General features: G+C 40.6%; 4 protein-coding genes across 8 annotated transcripts in view; 3 read left to right on the forward strand and 1 right to left on the reverse strand.

The window, feature by feature from the left end:
* The first annotated feature begins 48 nt into the window (after positions 1 to 48).
* LOC128887513 (cell cycle checkpoint protein RAD1-like) lies at positions 49 to 2,136 on the forward strand. 3 transcript variants are annotated; one of them, XM_054143504.1, is made up of 6 exons: positions 49 to 400; positions 465 to 1,016; positions 1,093 to 1,317; positions 1,395 to 1,589; positions 1,658 to 1,933; positions 2,021 to 2,136. In XM_054143504.1, exons 2-6 carry the CDS (start codon positions 915 to 917, stop codon positions 2,048 to 2,050), a joined length of 828 nt encoding a protein of 275 aa, XP_053999479.1. In that variant the 5' UTR covers positions 49 to 400; positions 465 to 914; the 3' UTR covers positions 2,051 to 2,136. The 3 variants fall into 3 exon arrangements, with proteins under 3 accessions (XP_053999479.1, XP_053999477.1, XP_053999476.1); XM_054143502.1 differs by having other exon boundaries at positions 465 to 696; positions 772 to 1,016; positions 1,658 to 2,136; XM_054143501.1 differs by having other exon boundaries at positions 1,658 to 2,136.
* Positions 2,119 to 6,282, reverse strand: LOC128887531 (probable fatty acid-binding protein). Of its 2 annotated transcripts, none has more exons than XM_054143539.1 (3): positions 6,041 to 6,282; positions 2,953 to 3,224; positions 2,119 to 2,481 (listed from the first exon to the last, which is right to left on the reverse strand). In XM_054143539.1, the coding sequence occupies exons 1-3, from the start codon at positions 6,117 to 6,119 to the stop codon at positions 2,428 to 2,430; spliced, it is 405 nt and encodes a 134-aa protein (XP_053999514.1). In that variant the 5' UTR covers positions 6,120 to 6,282; the 3' UTR covers positions 2,119 to 2,427. The 2 variants fall into 2 exon arrangements, with proteins under 2 accessions (XP_053999514.1, XP_053999515.1); XM_054143540.1 differs by lacking the exon at positions 6,041 to 6,282 and adding an exon at positions 3,461 to 3,600.
* Positions 6,283 to 6,412: 130 nt separating this feature from the next.
* Positions 6,413 to 10,517, forward strand: LOC128887521 (uncharacterized). Of its 2 annotated transcripts, XR_008460052.1 has the most exons (4): positions 6,413 to 8,697; positions 9,048 to 9,207; positions 9,266 to 9,725; positions 9,839 to 10,517. XR_008460052.1 is itself a non-coding variant. In XM_054143516.1 (3 exons), exons 1-3 carry the CDS (start codon positions 8,526 to 8,528, stop codon positions 9,663 to 9,665), a joined length of 732 nt encoding a protein of 243 aa, XP_053999491.1. In that variant the 5' UTR covers positions 6,413 to 8,525; the 3' UTR covers positions 9,666 to 10,517. The 2 variants fall into 2 exon arrangements, 1 of the variants encoding a protein (XP_053999491.1); XM_054143516.1 differs by having other exon boundaries at positions 9,266 to 10,517.
* A 2,576-nt stretch (positions 10,518 to 13,093) lies between these two features.
* The window catches only part of LOC128887512 (uncharacterized), a 43,486-nt gene continuing 36,838 nt past the window's right edge, over positions 13,094 to 19,741 (forward strand). The window contains exon 1 of the mRNA XM_054143500.1: positions 13,094 to 13,254. Coding sequence (XP_053999475.1) covers positions 13,252 to 13,254 — 3 coding nt within the window. The 5' untranslated portion in view covers positions 13,094 to 13,251. The remainder of the gene's footprint in view (positions 13,255 to 19,741) is intronic.

A 19,741-nucleotide genomic window follows, 5' to 3' on the forward strand; every position in this document is an offset into this window, starting at 1 on the left:
GTAATCTATTAGATGATATCGGTAGCGCCATCTTACAGGAACGGAGGGAACTATTTTCACTACAAACTTGAGCGTTTTCCCACAGATGGCGCCTCTAGTTAAAAATTATATATATACATATAGTTCACTTGTTTTGACACGTGAAACAATTTATTGGTTAGAACCTAATACTTGTAATATGTTCAGTTAACGTGTTCCCTTTAATGTTGCTCTGTTTGTATAATGTTCATAAATTTATTTGACTTCACAGTAATTGGTGAAGTATAAATAATCTTCATGAGTTTCAATCAACAATTATTAAGCAGTGCCTGCAAACCTAATGTATGTGATGTAAAATATTTAGAATTTGTAAATAATGCATTAAGGGAAACGTCAGAAAGTTTTGAAAGGGAACAAAAATGTATGTATTTGATAATATTCTATACCTACATGACAATTTTTCATGTATTGACCAATGATTTTAGTGTCAGACAAAGTACTATTAAACCTGTACAATATCTTTGGTGGTGTATTTGAAAGGGCATTAGAACTTTATGAACAAGGTCGTGTAACTCATATTTATCCATCAGAAAATACTGTATCTGCATCTCATACAGAAAGAAATAATGCTAGATACTTAATACAAGTTAAAGGATGTTCAGGATCAGTTTATACATTTTTTCCTGATATAAATTATTGTGTTTGTGCTTCCTTTAGGTATGGTTCTCAAATTTCTCCTAGTTATCAATAAATGGAAGTCTTATAGTGTGTTATTAAGTATTAATCTTACAGGTGTCAGGTATTAAACGATAGATTATTATTTACCTGCAAACATGTTTTAGCAGCTTGGCTTGCAACCATTACTAAATATAAATTGGTATATCAATATATAACAGAGAAACAGTTCCAAAACTTATTGTATTATCAAGTCTCATATGAGCAATATGTATCCTGATATAGAAAGTTATAAATTAGTTGCAAAATTAGGAAACCTCAAAACTATAGTACAGTTATTAAAAGCAATTAATTTTCAAGAGGTAACATCAAATATATTAATTTTACGCAAAAGTTAAATATACATATTTGGCTCAAAAATTTTTACTTCCTATTTAGAGTGCAACTTGTTTTGGAACTGAAAATGGTTTAAAAGTAACAGTGGAAGATGCAAAATGTATGCAAGCTAGTGCTTACATTCCATCTCACATATTTCAAGAATTTAAATTGAAGGAAGATATAATTTTTCGAATAAACCTGAATGTATTAGTGGAATGTCTTTGTATGTTTTGGAGTAATATAAATTCTCAAGGAAGCTCAGTGGCTTTACAGCTCTTTTATAAAGTATATATAAATCAAATTTTCCAGTAAAGACTTCATAGATATAACCAAGTCCTAAAATAGAATAATTTTAACAATAGGGTGTTGGTCATCCAGTAACAGTTCTTATAGAAGAAGATGGAATTATAACAGATTGTTCTTTAAAAACTCAACAGCCCGATGAATTGTTAGATTTTCATCTTGAACCAGAAAATGTTTTGAATAAAGTAGTATTACAAACTGAATTATTAAAAGATATTTTATCAGAACTTGATCCAACCAGTGACCTTATCGAGGTAGTTGACGATTTTAAATTCGCGCGTCGATAGTTTTATAGTTTTGTAGTTTTATAATTCTGTTACAGTTGCTCTTATCGCCTGCTGCCCCATTTTTTCGAATTAGTACAGCTGGTTTAGCAGGAATTTGCCATGTCGAGTTGCCACACGATGGCGAATTAATAGATAATTTTCAATGTAACTCGACGTCAACATCTAGTTACAAGTTATCGCATATTAAGCCAGCTATGAAGGCATTATTATATGCGAATAAAGTTTCTTTGAGAACCGATACATGTGGACTATTATGTTTTCAATATATGGTTAAAACCGATGAGGGACATACTTGTTACATAGAATATTATGTAAGAGTTAACTTAATTTCATGTTATTCGTACATTACGAAGAACCGCGTGAAAGTAGCGCGTAAATACAATAAAGTATTGTTTCAGATTTCACCTGTGATAGACCCAGACGAATAGTTGTATTCTAAATCATAATGGGATATACTCAATCGTTGTATAAAGTCTCATATGAATTGTAATTACAATTATATATTTACAACCGATGTACTAATTGTTTATTTATTAAGAATTCCCGTGAAAGCAACAATTTGAATTACATTTAAAGAAGCATAAAAAATATACGAAATACAAAATTCTTTAACGTATGCAAAATTGTGCGCGCATATCATCACTTTCAAATCATAGCAAAAACATTTATACATTTGTATGCATATTTTTTGCTTCTTTTACATTTATCAAAATAATGTAAAGTTCTTAGATTTGCAAGAATAACTTTCAACAGTGTCAATTAATCATTGACCCGTGGAATATCATTTCCCCGGCTAGCAGTATTTTTATTGTTGGACTTTATATACTCTCGTGCATATTATATCGTCGACTTTCATGACCTGTAACAGAAAAAGAAAGCCTTAAAACTTATACTCAATCGGTATTCAACTACTTCTCAAGGCTTCGAAATTGATTATCATTAACTCCATTATTGAACTTATTAAATTGTCCGAGTCACGAATACAAAAGGTACGCGGTAATTGGCGGACCTTTTGACCAATGACAAAGGCATTTTTATTATCATTAGACGTTCGTCCCGTTATCTCTCGTGTCGTTCAACTCTGCAGAACTCCTTCCATTGCACGAAATGTAACTCAATTGAATCGTTAAACTTATAATTCCTTAATGATCCCCTATGGCGCGAGATTACGTAATTGATTATCGAGGTGATTTTTATTAGATTTGCTGTCGAGTTAAGGAAATAACGAACGAACCGTCAAGGTACAAAGGTTTACGACAACAGTTTCATACGATAGACTCAACAATTATCTCCCTCGATATTCTTCCCTATGCTCGTTAACCATACGTACCGCTTTCATTTCCGTCGGCGTGAATTCTCTCTCAATCGTGGTCTGTTTCTCGCCCTTTTGTATTTGAACGAGTTTATTTCCTTCTAAACTACAGACGCTCTTCACTTTTCTTCCGTCCGGTGTTTCCTCGTCGAACTCCTCGCCGAGTTTAAACTTTATTTCGGAGGACTTGAACGGGCTAGTCGTTTTCAGCGTGTAGAGCCCATTGTTCTCCGTTAATTCAACCACGGGGTTCACGCTGCTACCCATTTTACGCGTCATCAGGCTTACACCTGAAACAAAACGAGGCAGGATTTAGAAATGCATAGAATTCAAAGAACCTTTCGTACTGGCCGTCTTTAAACCGCTTTTACACTTTGAACATTCTACGAATCCGAACACCCCAGAACCTTTTCTACTTCCGTGCCTACCACTTTCTTCATGGTGCTGTGCATCGGCAATTTAAAGAAAATACAGAATTACCCAAAGTAATCGAACAAAAGCGAGACTTGTTCCACGTGTACTTTACCTAAGGCTTTCATCATTTCGTCGAAGTTTTCGCTGGTCTGCAGCTTGTAACGTTTCCCGTAAAAGGCCGAGAGCATCTTGTACGATCGCGTGCGACGCGAAACCAACGGAAATAGAAAACCGACTGAACACAAGCTCGGCTATTATCGCATCTTATATTGCACATAATGATATTGCCGAGTTCCTTATCAATTAACACGCATAAAGGAGGTTCGGTTTAATTCAAATGAACGAAGTAAAACGAAAACTTTGAAGTTTGAACTTTTGCGATACCCCCTACGATTCTGAGGTATGTTTACGGAGGGGTATCGCGTATCTTTGGAAATGACAATCGTAATCTTATTTGGTTAAGCCGATGGAATTTTCATAATTTTAGTTTTTCGTTTTGTACGTGCGCCATGCATATCGCTGTGCAACTATTTCCACACGAGAACCTTTGGACTGATATTAGTCATACATATTTCCCGTGAAGTGATTACACGTACAAGCTGTAAGATATTATCGCGGCTTTTTTGTGATACGTATGTTTGCAGCCCATACGTGTACTTTGTTCAAAAATTGGCGTGTATTCGAGAACGGTATAATTTATGTTCCTTTGCGGGATCAGCCAACACATCAACGCGTGGACAACGTCGACCAGTGACAGTGTACTTTTATTCAATTTCCGGTAATCGTACCGAAACAACCGGTTCCACCATCGTACCACGAGGATACAAAATGTTGTGCACGCTATGATCATTTAGCTGTTGTCGATTATATGTATCATAATAAAAATTCTCGGCGATAAAGTCGTTCAAAGTCGACACCAAGTTTGCAAATGAACGATTATAAGAACTATATTTGACTAATTATGTAATTATGTTCATTTGAATTGCATGAAGTCGGCATAGAAAGTTTTTGAATAATTTGTAAAACAAGTTATTGCAACAGGACCTAAAGTCACCTGTCACTGAAAAAGAAGAGTCGTATTCCAAAGTATCGTTTTGAGTGTGGCATGAAAGCGAATACCGAGTCGCAACGTAGCGATAAAAATGTACGTAGGTAACAATTTCTTGCGATAACGCATACTATACCAGTACGCGAAGGTTGAGTATAACTTGGCAGTAACCGAATAATATCGCATAATATTATGCATCAAAGCATCAAACAAATTTAAAGCAGATGTTCAGAAATACAGAAACGCATTTACGAGGTTAATATCTATTAGGAACGAGTAACAAATATGCTCATTCGCATGCAAACGCGAAGCGTATCCGTTTCATGATCCCGATGTAAATGATACTGCATGATCTCATTCATGCTATATCCTATAGTATGCACAGATTTCTTGGTTTACATGATAATAAAATGACTATCAATGGGCTGACTCGATCAGTTTCAAAACATCCTACACGTATCGCTCTATCAATGTTTTTTATCTGGCAAAAGAGACAATGTATTTTTATTAAGTCAATTCCATAAGTACCATACATTAGGGCGATTCGACTTACAATTGCGATTTATTAATCTTGCCGGTAAATTAATTCAAGTGCTAAATTGGAGTACAATCGGACTCCGTCTGTGGCACATGGCGGGAATTAAGCGTGAGGTCAGGTCGTTGCACGGGCAGCGGAGCAGAGTTCAACATATTAAAATTGATTATCTTATTTATTACTGCCAGGTTGCAGATTTAATGTGTTTTAAAATATGCTTCGTAAATCAGTATTGACATTAACGTGAAAATGTACTTCTAAACAGTTCACGTTGAACATAAGTTTCTCGAATTTGAGTAAGCAAGAAACTTATAAAATCACTAATCTGTGTAATCATTAGAATACATTCCTGTGCTCCGAAATTGTTGTTATTCACAACAAAATCGAACTCTCCGGCGTATCTCCAAATTTTGTCTTATCGATTCGGAAAGTATTAAGGATATCATTCTTATCTGGATTCGGTTTGGTATCAATATTCATACGTTCTCCAATCAGTAGCAGATATAAGATACTTTCTTGGTATCGACCAAAAAAATCTAAATTTATTGAAAATTGAAAAGACTTCAATTATGAATTTATTTTAGTTATTCCTATGGATGAGATTCTGGAATTCTTGATATTGTTGCTGCCCCATTTTAAAGCCGTCTAGATCCGCTACTGGTATCGATAATAAACGCGTTGGATTGTACATTCGGAGTGTTCGACCATAGAACACATTGTTTACCATGACGAGTTTATGTTTGTAAACGAGCTGTATTGTGTGCTAATAAGAAGTATCGCCTCTGAAACTGGTTTCCACGGTCACAACAGAAACGTCGAAGATAGAATGACTAATCGACGAGACGTTAATTGATAACATGTCATACAATAATTTTCATAACTCCTTTGCAATCGTCAACTACTTCATTCTTGAACCGTACTCGCGACGTATTGACAGTACACCGACGATAATAGTGCTCGATAACGTAATCTGCTGTACTAAATTCGTGCAACCATAACGTGTAGCTACTCTAGATGAATTCGACATTAGAATGCGAAGTTAATAACGACACGAGGAACGTTCCATCGATGGAACACGATCGGACGAAGTTTTATCAATTTATACGTACCGAGTGCCTTCATAAAATCGTCGAAATTTTCGCTGCTGAACAGCTTATACCGTTTTCCAAGGAACTCTTCGGCCGGCATGACGATCGATCGAAACTGCCTGGACTCGATCACGTGACTGAGAATATATAGGTTTGAAGGACGATCGTCTAAGCAAGAGAAACGAGTGCTATGGACCGATGCTCACTGAGTTGTCGTCGGCTAAAGACTGACTAGGATCTGGGAGGACGAGGTACGTTAAGGTACCTACGGTCTGTACATTCAGAACAGACTACTATACAGCTCTCTCCTTCTCCTCCGTCCCACCCATCGCCTCGTTGCTTTATCTCTCTCTTTCCTGTACACCCTCTTTTCGCCCTTCCCGCTTGCAACCTCCCGTACCCATTCGACTTTTCTCTCGCTCTTTTCATCTTCTGTGCTGAAACGTCCATCTTTTTTTGCCCGTTTGGTTCGCGAGTTTCGATGGTTCCCCTACCGGACATTCGCAGCTGCAACCCAGAGTCGTGTCTCATCCGTTGCTGTTCTTGCTTGCTGTAATATCTTTTCTTTATATTACACATCGCTAAATTTCTTCACCGTTATTTTATTTCTGAGCTGTACTGCTCTCTGTATTCTGATAGAGATAATAAAATTTGTAAGTTCAATTATCACTCTATCGCTTATTTATTTATCACTTTGTAATCAAACTTTTTCCCCTAATACATTGGAACACCCGTTCCATGGTTCCAACCTTCAAATTATTTTTACCTGTCGTGTGATTATTCGAGCGTTGTGTTAGATTCTTACGGCATTAATTGTGTCCAATTATCAATGGCCGAACAATGCGGATCTCGCTTCATGCGCAAGTTCTCATCCGAGCATGTCCATGTTCGCTGGCCATTGGAGAACGAATATCTGCGCGCGACGCGCGGCCAATCACGACGCATCACAGTCGAACTATAGATGTAATTATTTTGGATACTGTGAACGGATAAGAGTAATATGATAACGCTCACAATAGAGTAATTTTTTCCTTGTTATAGATGAATCGTTGAAAAGTACAAATTTCTATTACGCGAACGGCTGATAAACGTACATTTCAAAAATTTCTTGTTCGTTTTCTTAATCGTTCTTCAAGATTTCCAGGTTCCTCGAGAAAAAGAAACGGCATAAGATATCGCGCGGTGTTGATTTCACCGCGTTTACCAAATTTCGATTCCAGCATGGTCGATAACGACGCGGTGGAAACGCGAGGACGTGGCCGCGACCATTCCCGCTGAGCACAGAGTTCACAACCACATAGCAACGCGCCGCCACATTTGACGTCGTCTACATCACGAACATCTGGCAACTTGAAGCTATGTGGAATCCGCATCCACAGCTCAAGAACGTAACTTGAGCATCGCAGAGGTGCAAAATTTTACGCAAACCATCCGATGTTGGATTGAAAACTGTATCGCGTTGATATTGATTTAAAATCGACACCAGGACGATACCATTGAATTACTACGATCGCGCTCACTCTCTGGCGCCATCTTAATTTTGGATTTCCGTTCAAAATTAGACGTGGCTCGAATCAAAAGCCGAACGGCTGGAATAAAGTAGAATCGTCGCGCGTTCATTTTCGCACGAAATATCCGCGCACGCGAGATCGCGTAATCGCGTTCGAATTTGCATTATTTGAACGGTCAATCTATTTATAGAGGTAGCGAGGCGCTGTTCTTCGCGCGCAAATTACCTCCTACAACCGGTTCCTGCGGATCACTGGTTTCTTGCAAGCGTTATTATAAATCCGGCGCGGTCGATGCGCGTCGTTATTACCGCATTGGAAATGTGTGTCGCAGCGACGCTTCTCGCGCACACCGACGCGACACAGAAAAGAAGGCAATCGCGCGGGTTCCGTCGGCTTTCAGCTCTCGCTGGTAGATTTGGCAACGCTGCGGCATAGCGGCGGCATAGATTCCGCTCCGCAACCGCAACCGCACGCCAGCCTAGCGCCATGATGCCAAACCGAGTTGGCCGTCCAACGGTTTCTCCGCAGTGACGCGCAAGCTGTCGACGACGACGTAGCTAACATACGCAACAGAATCGCTTGCGGTAGGCACGTTTCCGTCGAAAAATTCGTTCGTTATTCGTCTCGATCGTTCTTGGTTCGCAATTCTCGCCGCTGATTTCGATTAATCGAATTCGCAACACATCGACTGCGTATATCGGTCGACCAGTGGCGTCTACGCGCACGAATTAATCCGAATTGATAATCCCGTATCTCGTACGCGTCGCTGAAAAACAGACGGCGCTTCAACTCGAACCTCGCCATCCCCCTTCTACGCGGCATTGTTAACGGAAACCTCGAATTCTTTCTCCTCCGACGTGTAATTCACCGCCAATAGCGCGTAGAATTTGAAAAAAAAAAAAAAAAAAAAAATAAGGGGGAAAGGAAAAACGTCGAGAAAAGACCGACGAGAAACCCTCGAGGGTAATTGTGACGGTTCTTGTAACGTAACAAGTATGTTTGATACGGAGAAATTTATCGAGGAAATCGAGAAACGACCGGCGATTTACGATGTGAATCGTAGCGAGTACAACGACCGTAACGCCAAGATGACCGCGTGGGACGAGGTCTGCCAGGTGATGGTACCGAATTGGGCGCGCTTGACGGACGAGGAGAGAAACATAGAAGGTATACAGCCTCTTGCGATCGATCGATCCGGATTCCTCCACTTGCACTTGCTCCACTCTGGCACTAGTCCGCGAAGACCGTATTCGGAGTCCTTTAAAATTAGTTCAAGTTTCTCTTCATCGAGCAGTTATGAAAGCGACGATGATTGTTCGCTTACATAATCCCGAGTAGAGATTGTATATTTTTTCCACAGATTGAAATATTCGTTTGAACTTTTCCTCGTGACGAAGAGAACTATCTCTTACACGATTAATTTATTAAATTAATCGAACCGAGTGGCAGTGATTACGCTCGACCATACACCGATTTTGAGAAGACATGTCAGAGTGTTTCGTGTCTGTTATTTTCAGAGAAAAACTTACGAGGGAAATGGAGAAACATTCGCGACTATTTCATGAAAGAACTGAAACTTCAGAAGTCGCAGAAATTGGGACCAGCTGGTCGAAAGCGAAAGAAATACATGTATTTCGATCAGTTGTTGTTTCTCATGCCAACAGTGGAGAACAAACGGTTGGTATAGTCGAAGAGTTTTCGAACGGTCCTACATTGGTGCAACTGTACGTTACAGAAACGTCGGGGCGACGATAAATAATTGCAAATCCGAGGAAAGCGAGGGCGAGGTCGATAATCCGGTGATCGAGGAATACGACGTACCGTTGACCCACGCCGCTCCATCCATAACGACGAGCAGGGAGTATCTTCAACCGGGCGCATCCTATAAAGTGTGTCCCCGTTATCCGAAGCAGCTTTGCGAAACACCTTTCGCTTCTTTCGATAACGAAATACACGACATGCTGTCCTCGCACAGTAGCCAACGCGTTGCCTACGACGAGGACGATTACGACAAGATGTTCCTGCTGTCCTTGCTGCCGATCATTCGGCAAGTACCGGAAGAAAAGAAGCTAGACGTGAGGATACAGATGCAACAAGTTCTGGCCTTGGCGCTTCGTCCTCCGGACAAGCAATGATAATTCCATCGCGTCGATGCGAGATCGATTCGTAAAGTTGAGCGCTAGAGATCTGAATACGTGAGTATGCTTGCCCGCGGGACATTTACGTTCTTATCGCGAACGACGTTACATGGCGTGACATTGTCATCGATTTGGTATACCGATTGACTCCGTGTCAATTTTGACCTTAGATTTTTACGTAATATAACGGATGGACGCATCGTCGACTCAAAGATTTTGTAGCGCCCTAGGAGACACGATTTCGCTTGCGTTCGTTTCAATACGCGCCCGATAATCTCGTGGATTACAAGTTACTCGTATCATCGACATGGTGCTACGACAATGTTTAAAGATGCTCGATATGTACTTTTCTGCGTAAGAGCACGATTACAGATAACACTTCGAGTACCTATACCTGTGATATTATGAGAGGGATCTTCTTTCGACGAATACAGAAATAGATTTAGGATCTCTTTCGCGACTATGTTACGATACAGGTTTTCGCGTACACGGCGACAGTATATGTATTTTCGTAATATGAAATAAACGTCGGTAATATTTTACGCGGCAGAAACGTGAAGCAAGATTGCGAAAACTAAATACGTAAAAAGTGACTTTACTTTCAGTCGAAACAGGGTTCGTTTGTGTTCAGACATGCGCGAGTAGGTGGCAGCACTTGTAGCTCTGTTTTCCGCACGAATTACGAAGTATTTAATTTAGGAGCCGGACAAACTTTAATACTTAATTGAATGACATGAACTCGTTTCGTTGTCTTTAAAATTAAATATTGTACTGGTAGTAATATTTATCATCCAATACTATTATTTACTCGGTTCTTACTAATTGTTTATGGTTTTTGAATAAAACAATTGCAGAATTGAATCTATCGTTTAATCGTTACGAATACCGTGCAAATCACTTAACGTTTCTTTAAAGAAATTCAACGCGAATCGCGTGATAACGAACAGTTTTGCATAAGGGAGGGGAAATGTCCGGCGAGGCCATTATTTCTCAAGAATCTCGACGGTGACATAAATGGTCTCGAGATCATTTACATCTTAACACGGTGAGAAGACTTTAAGGTACCGCTTTCGGAAGATATAAAGTTTCATCGAAAGTTAAGGTAAGGATCCCGCTTCGCTGCTCGTAATCAGCAACTTGACGTATCCATTTTATTTCAAAAGATCAATATTATTTTACGAATTCGTTTCAAGTATCTACCCTTTTACCACGTATTTAGACCTTCGAGACTATTCGGTTCAACCGCTTCACGTCTTTGGAAACATCTACCGCGGAGATAAACCAAATTTCAAATAAAATTTTGTTACAGTCCGTTATGTTAAACGCATCGGTCAAATTGAATTTTGATTCGATGCGAGTTACCTAGATTACTCGTGCAGTGATATATCGTAATGAAGTGTTACCGATGATGCAACCGATGCTCGCACCTGTATCATTCGTCCCCTCGCATTTAAATTTAAATGCTTGTCATCGACCTATCGTATCAACTGCGCGGACGGCGTAACATCATTTACCATAACACTTCAATGATTCAGTTTCATGAAAAAAATGTGATATGATCTCTCAAGAAACTTCGTCGCACGTGACGTGTCCTTTGTCATCTGGCATTCACGATAGAACGTTGAAACAATGAGGTTGCATCGTTCCCGCGCACCATTGTTTCGTTTTTTCGTTGGATTTTTGATCGTCAAAGTGAACAAAAGGCAAACCAAACAGGATGCCACGAACCCTTTCGAAACGCGGACCAATTCTCCTGAATGTATAAAGCTATAATATATTACTGTCGCGATATACTATACATATAATTGAACGATATATCTTCAATTTCCAAATGTAATTTTAACGGAAGTTCAAAAAATTGTTTGTTAATGGAAGAGGATCGCAATCGCACACTCAAAATTGATGGGCAAAATTAAGTAGACCAGGAGTGGAAATGGTTATCATTCGAGTTTAATCGAAACAGCACTGTTGCTGGAAACTTAAACTTCATTTATCACACATCCTCATGGTAGGCAGAGTATTCGATCGATAATTAAAATCAACATTAACATTATTGTTTCAGTAAAATTTGATTAACGAATGTGACGACCAACTCGAAATGGAATAAAATTAAATGGATACGTTGTAAAGAACATAGTGTACGATAAGTACTTCGTACTATCGTTAATTCATAATTAATATTTGGCGCGGATACACAATTAGCGATGACATACTTGCATACCGAAATAAAGCAAATTCTTTTCGCTTCAAGAGTGCGAGACTGCAACGTATCGACGGCTGCTAGACAAAAGTACAACTACCACGTGTTTCGATCGATGCAACTTTGGAAGAATTTTGATCGCAAATAAAAGCCAATTCTTCCATCGACGCGACATTTGCTCGAATTGAGAAATTACGATAAACTTCTGGATAAGGCTCTCGAATACGTATACTGGTAAAAGTAAGAAGAAATCGAATCATTCAATGGCCCAAATGACCCTTCTTTGAAGGACTTTGGTTGCCGAAGAAAATGTTAGCGTATCGGTAAGAGTAATCGGCAACCAAGCTTGAACGTCATGGACGTAAACATCCAAGGGTTGCCAGCAACTAGTGGCGTTCGTTGAAACTCTTCCCTCGTTGAACCCTCCTTTCCCTCGCTCCCTCTCTCGATAGATACTCTCACCCTCCCCCACTCTCACGATTTCCACGTATCAACCCCTACCTCGTGACCGCTTCTCTCACCCTCGCTCGTTCACCGTTCCCCTCCTCTAGCGTTGTCTCTTTCCCTCTTCGACACGCGCGGCTTTCTCTCGCGCGCGCGTTCTTCTGCCTCTGGAGCAACTCGCAGCATCCATCGGCCTGCTCCGGACTTCAGTCCATGTCGAGAACGCGGCACCGCCGGGACCTTGAGGACCTTTCGACAGCCACCGATCCTTAGACCTCGCGGTATCAAGTCGAGGCCGTTCGTTAAGGGCAAAAAAAAAAGAAATGGACGCGCTCGATCCGATCTAGCGTCGTTCGAAACAATTGGAGGGATAAGTAATTTGGAAGTCATCGTTTCGTTGAATTCAAATGGTATTCATCGACGTCTGATCTTTCATTCACATCGGAAAGTACACGATAACAGCGATCAAATAATCACGACGGTCTCTCGGTAAACATTCTTGAGTGTTTGTGGTTCGCTCGCGTTTACCCGACGAGACCTTCGACTTCTCCGAAATCATTTGTTACTTGGAGCGAGTTCGTGCCCCTGGAGGATACGCGATCAACCGTCCCGCGGCAACAGACATCCAGAGGGGTTGCCGGAATAAAATTGGGTAATCGCGTTCATTGCGGATAGGAGGAACGCGCGCGAAGCGTGATCGTCGAGGGAGCGACAACAGGAAGGGAGAAGGAGCCACGAGGGCCCGCGGGGAGACTGAAGAAGAGGGATTTCCCGCGAGACTGCCGGGGGTTGTTGCCCAGCCCCGGAGAAGCGGACATCGGGCCCGGATGTTCGCAAGAACGAGACGCCGGAAACGCTGCCACGTTGGAAGGGAAAATATTGACGGCCGTCAACAAGTTCCTTACGACATCCCCTTTGGTTAACAAAGTAAAGTTACTGATGGTAAGTGCCTGTTTGTTTCTTTATCTCTCTCTCTCTCTCTTTCTCTCTCTCTCTTTCTCGCCTTCGTTGGCACAGTTTCTGTCCAATCTTATTCAGAACAATTGGTGGAGTGCGACCTTCTGTCCGACTGTGTTTCTAGCCAAGTTGTTTCGAAGATTATCGAATACTTGAATCGAGTGTCAAGGATGGGGAAACTTGCGGTCTTCGAGATGTTCTGTACAGGCATTTCGAATGATTTCTCAAAGTCGAACGAACAGGCGGCAGAAATGGTTATCATACAGATTTAAACAAAACTTACTCTTATTAGTGGTATTCAAATTTTATTCGTTATATATTCTCATAGTACGCGGGATATCTAATCTATAATTGGAATTAATATTAACATTGCAGTATAAGATAATTATGTGTAACGAGCGAGGCGATTAGTCGAAGAATGGTTGCCTTGTTAGTTACACTTCATTGAAATTAATATTGACGTTGATATGTAGAAGTAATTACGCGTAACGAACCGTGGAATCAATCGAAGGTAGGCCGTTCTAATATATGGGATTTTCAACGGAAATAGGGTATTATCGTGTCTCTATAGCGGTAGGATTATTTACGAAACAATATCACAGTACCATAGACGGAAGAAACTTGAGGACAGGTGCACAAAGGCAGGACGAGATTTAATTATTTAAGCCTGTAGTAAATGTTAAATATATTGCGCTATAGCTGAGAAGTGTAAATTATCAAAGCGTGTTCGTTAACCAACATTTTCCGAAACAATAATGTTAATAATGATTCCAATAATAGACTGAATATTCTACGTTGCACGAGGATATGTAATACGTAAACATTAAATTTCCACTTCTCGTCTACATAATTTGAAAATTATTTGAAAATTATTTACGATACGAGACGGCGGGAAAACATTCTGAATTCAAAGTACTTTTTTACACGTACGAATTCGTTTCGCGGTTTGATGCAATTTTTCTTACCTGACCGATCTAAGGGAGGAAGAAAGAAGGATCAAATTAGGAACCTTACACTGGAAACCACTTACATTTCGACATTTCACAGCGATGCAACACGCTTCGCGTGTTTTCCGAATGTCTACGTTACGTTTACAAGGAAAACCTCGTAGAGACATTTTGCTACTGATAGGAAGACAACAGAAACGATTTTAGAACAGCAGCGATTCGTGCTGCACGCTAATAACGGAGCGTACAGCTCTCATAACGCAGCCATCGTTATTTTCTTGTTAGGAAAAAAGTTCATACCTGGGTTTTATCCTAGCGCGAATCTTTTGATTTACGTGAACAATAAAATCTTATGCAAGAGTAAATGGTCCGTTGAGACTTTCGAGTTGTTTTTCTGGTTCGAGGTGGCAACTGGGGTGGCACCTTTAATTGCGCACAATTATCTACTTCCGTGCTTGTTTGCACTCCATTACATTTGCTAACGTGTCCAACCACGTGCCCTCCACTTTTATCTTTCCTTCTACATTTCATGTCCAACTTCTCCGCCATAAAAGTGGTGCATTAAAGAACAAGGGTACCGAAGCTTTTTGCAAGCAATTCGTTGCCTCCCACGTATTCGGCTCTCGCGAGGAGACGTAGGGAAGGTACGACGGTGGTCCGTGACTTCGCCGAAAACGGCCAGTTGGTGGAAAAGGTAATTCGAGAGTGGAGAATTTGGTGTTCTGCCAGAAAATATATATATCCCTGAGTGTATGTATTCCAGAATAGGGTGAAATAGCGGGGCCGAGGTAACGCGAATCGATGTTTTACATATCCGCCGTTCTTTTACATGCACGCCACATTTTACTTCGAATTACGGGAAAAACGTACGTGCCCGCCATTTGTCAAATGAGACGGCGTGGATGCGTTTTGTTTTCATTATTTTAGCTGTTGCTCGACGCACCTTTCGAACACTAACCGCGCGCGTGTTCATTATCGGACTCGAGTAAATATCCAGTTTCTATTACCGTGAAACTCCATGGAATTTACCGATGGTATGTAGTAACTATGACTACGGTTGGAATGATCAAAGGGACATACCAAATAGTTTCATACCGCGTCTCAATCACGGAAATAGATATGGCCAGCAACGCGAAGGAGGCGCTTCAAGTTTTTTTATAAATTGAAATCTATTGCGAACAGAAGTGAAAATCAAGGGTATAGCGATCGGTACCTCTGACAGGAACTCTATTAGACCGGGCAAAGTGTCTTTTAGACCTCTTCCCTTCTTCCTTGTTTGAAACAGTAGTCGAATCGTCTCGTTCGCTGAAACGCCGACCGGAATGTCTGAGCATCCTCCTCCGGGAACGAGTCTTCGTCGGAGTTGCACGAATCCTGTAGGAGTTCCCGCGTTCTCCGTCATTTCAAACATGCATTCATTGTCGACGAACGTTCGATGCACGAGAACTCGAAATTCCGAATGTACACCGCGTCAAACGAGGAGACAAACGATGAGATCGGCCGCAGTTGTGGCGATGCGGTCGTTGAAAGAATGCTCTGTTGACCAACTTTTGGCCTGAATTGAATTGCAAGCATGCGAGTACCATTAGTAGAGCATAGGTACACGAGTTTTATCAGTAAGCGAACAATCTATCGCGATGTTTATCGCAAGACCGCGACGACAGGTTTCATCAGTTCGCGCAAACAAATCTGTACTCAAGTTTAGGACAGACTGTTGACTCTATGTGGAAGATGAACGTTACGTGGTTTCGTTCGGCTAACATCTTCGATTCGTCGAATCGATGCAAACGTTCTTGCAGATATTTATACGTATTTGATTCGTGGACTATTCCGAATGGACGTAATAATCCAAGTATTTACAATTTCTTCAAATTCATCGAAGAAAGATGACTGGTCAGACAAGAAAGTATGGAAAATACGTTCGGAAAGTTCCGCGAATGCAAAAGTAAACGTAGGTCCTTATATCAAATCTGTTTTGCACGGATTACTATTTGTTTCGAAGTTTGGACAACTTCTTTAAAGAAGTACGACTGGTTTACCAAGAAAGTATGGAAAATATATTCAAAAGAGTTTATTGAATTTAAAAGTGGCTAGTATTTTGCATCAGGAATGAGAAAACTTTTTATTCGTCGGTGGAACTGTACGAAAGCCAATAGAACGAACGTAATTTAACTACCAGAATTTGTATTTAATCCGATCGAGGTGGTCGGATAGTGTTTGGATTCGATAAATTATATTTCTCCCTTGTTAATAAACGTTTTATTTTGTCGCAAATAAACTCGATACCTCGCTATGAAATATTTCAAATTAATTCATGAATATTTGTTCCATTGTGCTTTCAATACAACTATTTTCGTGTCGGTTGACAGACGATATCTCAATCATTGACAATCACGGACACATAGAAGTGAATTATGTTTTACATTAATTTGATAATTTGGCTCGCAATTACTTAAACTATAAAAAACACGTGAAGATTTTCCCGCGCATTGAAATCCCTGGAAGTTCTAGTGTTGCGAGATAATATTTCAGAAACTGTAAGAAATATTGAAAAAATTTTAAATACAAAATATAATAATTTTTAGGATTTTATAACATCGATAAACCATTAAATTTTGTATTTAAAAATTGTTCGATATCTCTTACGACTTCAAAGATATTAGTAAAAGTACTTAGACACAATGGTGACATTTTATTAATTCTTTCCAGATATTTGAAAGGTAATGCAAGGTACTTGCGATACAATTATTTTGCCCTGTATCATAAAATCTATGCGAACTATGCGATGCATAATCCAAGTCGATTTTCTCCGTTTAAACTGGCAAAACCCAAATCGCACTTTAAAACGTTCGAGCTTGAAACGGACGCGTCATATGCACGTGTAATTACATGCCGTTAAATGTAGATTAAAGGACCTCACCGCCGACTACAATTTCAGTTTCAAACTGTAATAAAAACCGCGTATTTGATCCTTTTTCGACGATACCATGGTTTCGGGCTCTTCGCAAAGCACCGTGCACACTTTGAAAATGTTAACGAGCTGGGACGAAACGAACCGGTAACCTATTATTATCCTCTATGCTGGTAGCCCACGAGCTCGTCGTTTCCAAAATCTTTCAGAGAACAATAATTTTCATCAGCGACTGTTGGTGTTGTTCGTAATTAAAGTACGCGCTCAGAACTTTCTGTAATAAGCAACGATTTGTTATCTACAATTTTTCGCAGCTATATATTTTATGCGTGGAAGATACGGGTCTAATGCACTAATGCACTAATTGCTGAAAAGAACTTTTTCAAAATTTATTATTTGTTTTCCAATATCTTCCACTTTTGTAGATCGGAAGGATAACACTTTGACTTTTTCACAAGAAGACCCTTCGTCTGGATGCATCGCTCGTTTTTTCCTCATCTTATGGGCATCTTATGAGTTTATGCCTCGGTTACAACATCGTAACACGTGGAATGTAGATCGCATTCTTTCCTTTGGGCGCGTATCTCGGCGTTCCGTCATTCATTTGCGGTGCTCCTTTACAGCGTTTTAACAGGTTCTTTTTATACGTGCACGGAACGAACAAGGGTAGAGACGCGATGGAGGAAGGCCGAATCTAATTAAGCTATCCCATTCTCCGACGTAATTTGTAAGAGATAGGCGAACGTTTCGTTATTTTAATTCGTTTGGACTCTTTCCGGGTTTCGTTCCACAGCGACAGAAGAAATTCCTCTCGCTATGCTGCCCCGGTAGCAGCGTATTCACTCGACGTTATTGAATTCGTAATTTCAACGTAAGGCTTGAATTCGATTGTAAAAAGGCATGGCACGTGTACTTCATCGTGCTTCACGCGAATACCGCGGACCGAAATTTTCGTTCGGAACAGATGCGGGAATTTTTTAAACCTATCCAAACGCAGATTTTCTCGAGCCTTTCTCTGAGGTCGCGCGCGTAGCAGCGGCGTTTTATGCAATATTTATGAAGATTTATGATCTCGTTTTGCTTGAAGAAAGACACGCACGCGTAAAGGTCATTTTGCCTTCCGTCTAGTTTTATACCTTGTTCTTTCCGAGAAAAGAAAATAAGATGACAGTACAAGAATGCGCGAAAGAATCACGCTATAGAATATAACCTTCGAGCTATCGATAATTAGATCCTCGTAAATAATAAGCGATGTTCGGGTGGAAACAAGGACCTCTATAAAAGATCCACTTGAACGAGGTAGCGATAAAGAAGGGACAAATTTATTTTCTCCCAGTGCATCGTAAAATGTTCGGAGAGGTAGTCTTCGAAACCATAACACTTACGGAGGTAAAACATTTAATTGATATCGGAACGTAAATTTTATGGGATTTCGATTCCGAACGAAATACTTTTCTATCGCGGACCAGCTGATGGTGACGACGCGCACTCTACGAAGATCCTCCCTCGACCGATCTCGTTCAAACTCCCTCGGTAGCACCTTTCTTTAACGCCACTCGTTTCTCGCACCTACCGTTTCAACCATTCCTCGCATAAGTAATCGTGCAAGCTTCGAAAATTGCTAAAATGTGACGTCCACTTCTTCGTCCTAATACGATAAAATGTCCACGAATTCCGCTCTCAGTTTTATCACCTTATCGCACTGTCCTCGGGAAAACCGCGTTACTTATCGATGGAATTACCGAATATCTTCCGAAGCCGGTTGAAAATTCACGGACGGCTCGATCGGTGAATATTTGAAATTCGAATATCGGTATTCGCGCGTTCTTGTCGTCCCGCGCGTCTTGAAAGTATGTATTCCGAGCGTTCGTGCGCACAATGCGAGTTCTCTCGGTGGCGTGTTCCGAATTACGGGTGCCGCGTTTTCCGCGCATTCCACCTGATATCGAATCCGTTCGCTCGGACGTTCGCGTCCTTTTTTGTATCCGGAACGTGTTAACGCCTCGTATGATTTTACTCGAAATGGAAATTCTTTCGCTTCTCCGTCACGCTCGTACGCGAAAAAGTTTTGCTCTATTGTTTTCCGATGGAAGATGCTCTACGGGCATTTCGTGCACGAACAACGCGAATTTTTCCACCGATTGCGCGTTTCGGGAGATTCCTTTTGATGAAATTTGCCGTGCGGAGGATTTAACACGCGAGTTTTTTAATTAAGCTCGAACGTTAATTACGGTCGAGTTGCGCGCATGGAAAAACTGGATGTGTATCAATTCGAATAGACCGTAGCAGCTCGATACCGTGACGCGATCTAGCATTTATTTTTATGGTTTCAACGAACACGAAAAGAACCGAACGAAGTCGAGCGAAACGGTTACGAATTATTTTACGACAATGGAAATTAGTTTTCGCGATGATATTAAAGCAAGGACACGGCTGGTCTAACGCGTCATATTTCGGATACCTCCGTATTCGGGAGATTAAAGTTGATTTCAACGCGGCTGGGGTATTTTTACGACGTCATTGATTGCATTAACGGGCATTTCCTTTTTGAATATATTAAGCAAACGAGCTCGAATTTATATCAACTTCGCCGTTCACGGTATCGTTCGCATTC

This window comes from Hylaeus anthracinus, unplaced genomic scaffold (assembly GCF_026225885.1).
Source record: "Hylaeus anthracinus isolate JK02 unplaced genomic scaffold, UHH_iyHylAnth1.0_haploid 11989, whole genome shotgun sequence".
Classification (NCBI taxonomy): domain Eukaryota; kingdom Metazoa; phylum Arthropoda; class Insecta; order Hymenoptera; family Colletidae; genus Hylaeus; species Hylaeus anthracinus.

Excerpts from the sequence above, each read along its gene's own strand:
- LOC128887513 (XM_054143501.1), top strand. The coding sequence starts at position 915 with ATGAGCAATATGTATCCTGATATAGAAAGTTATAAATTAGTTGCAAAA. Across the intron at positions 1,017-1,092 it reads AAGCAATTAATTTTCAAGAG|AGTGCAACTTGTTTTGGAAC; the intron begins GTAACATCAAAT and ends CTTCCTATTTAG. Across the intron at positions 1,590-1,657 it reads CAACCAGTGACCTTATCGAG|TTGCTCTTATCGCCTGCTGC; the intron begins GTAGTTGACGAT and ends ATTCTGTTACAG.
- LOC128887531 (XM_054143539.1), bottom strand. The coding sequence starts at position 6,119 with ATGCCGGCCGAAGAGTTCCTTGGAAAACGGTATAAGCTGTTCAGCAGC. Across the intron at positions 3,225-6,040 it reads CGATTTTATGAAGGCACTCG|GTGTAAGCCTGATGACGCGT; the intron begins GTACGTATAAAT and ends GTTTTGTTTCAG. Across the intron at positions 2,482-2,952 it reads CGCCGACGGAAATGAAAGCG|GTCATGAAAGTCGACGATAT; the intron begins GTACGTATGGTT and ends TTTCTGTTACAG.
- LOC128887521 (XM_054143516.1), top strand. The coding sequence starts at position 8,526 with ATGTTTGATACGGAGAAATTTATCGAGGAAATCGAGAAACGACCGGCG. Across the intron at positions 8,698-9,047 it reads CGAGGAGAGAAACATAGAAG|AGAAAAACTTACGAGGGAAA; the intron begins GTATACAGCCTC and ends TGTTATTTTCAG. Across the intron at positions 9,208-9,265 it reads CCAACAGTGGAGAACAAACG|AAACGTCGGGGCGACGATAA; the intron begins GTTGGTATAGTC and ends TGTACGTTACAG.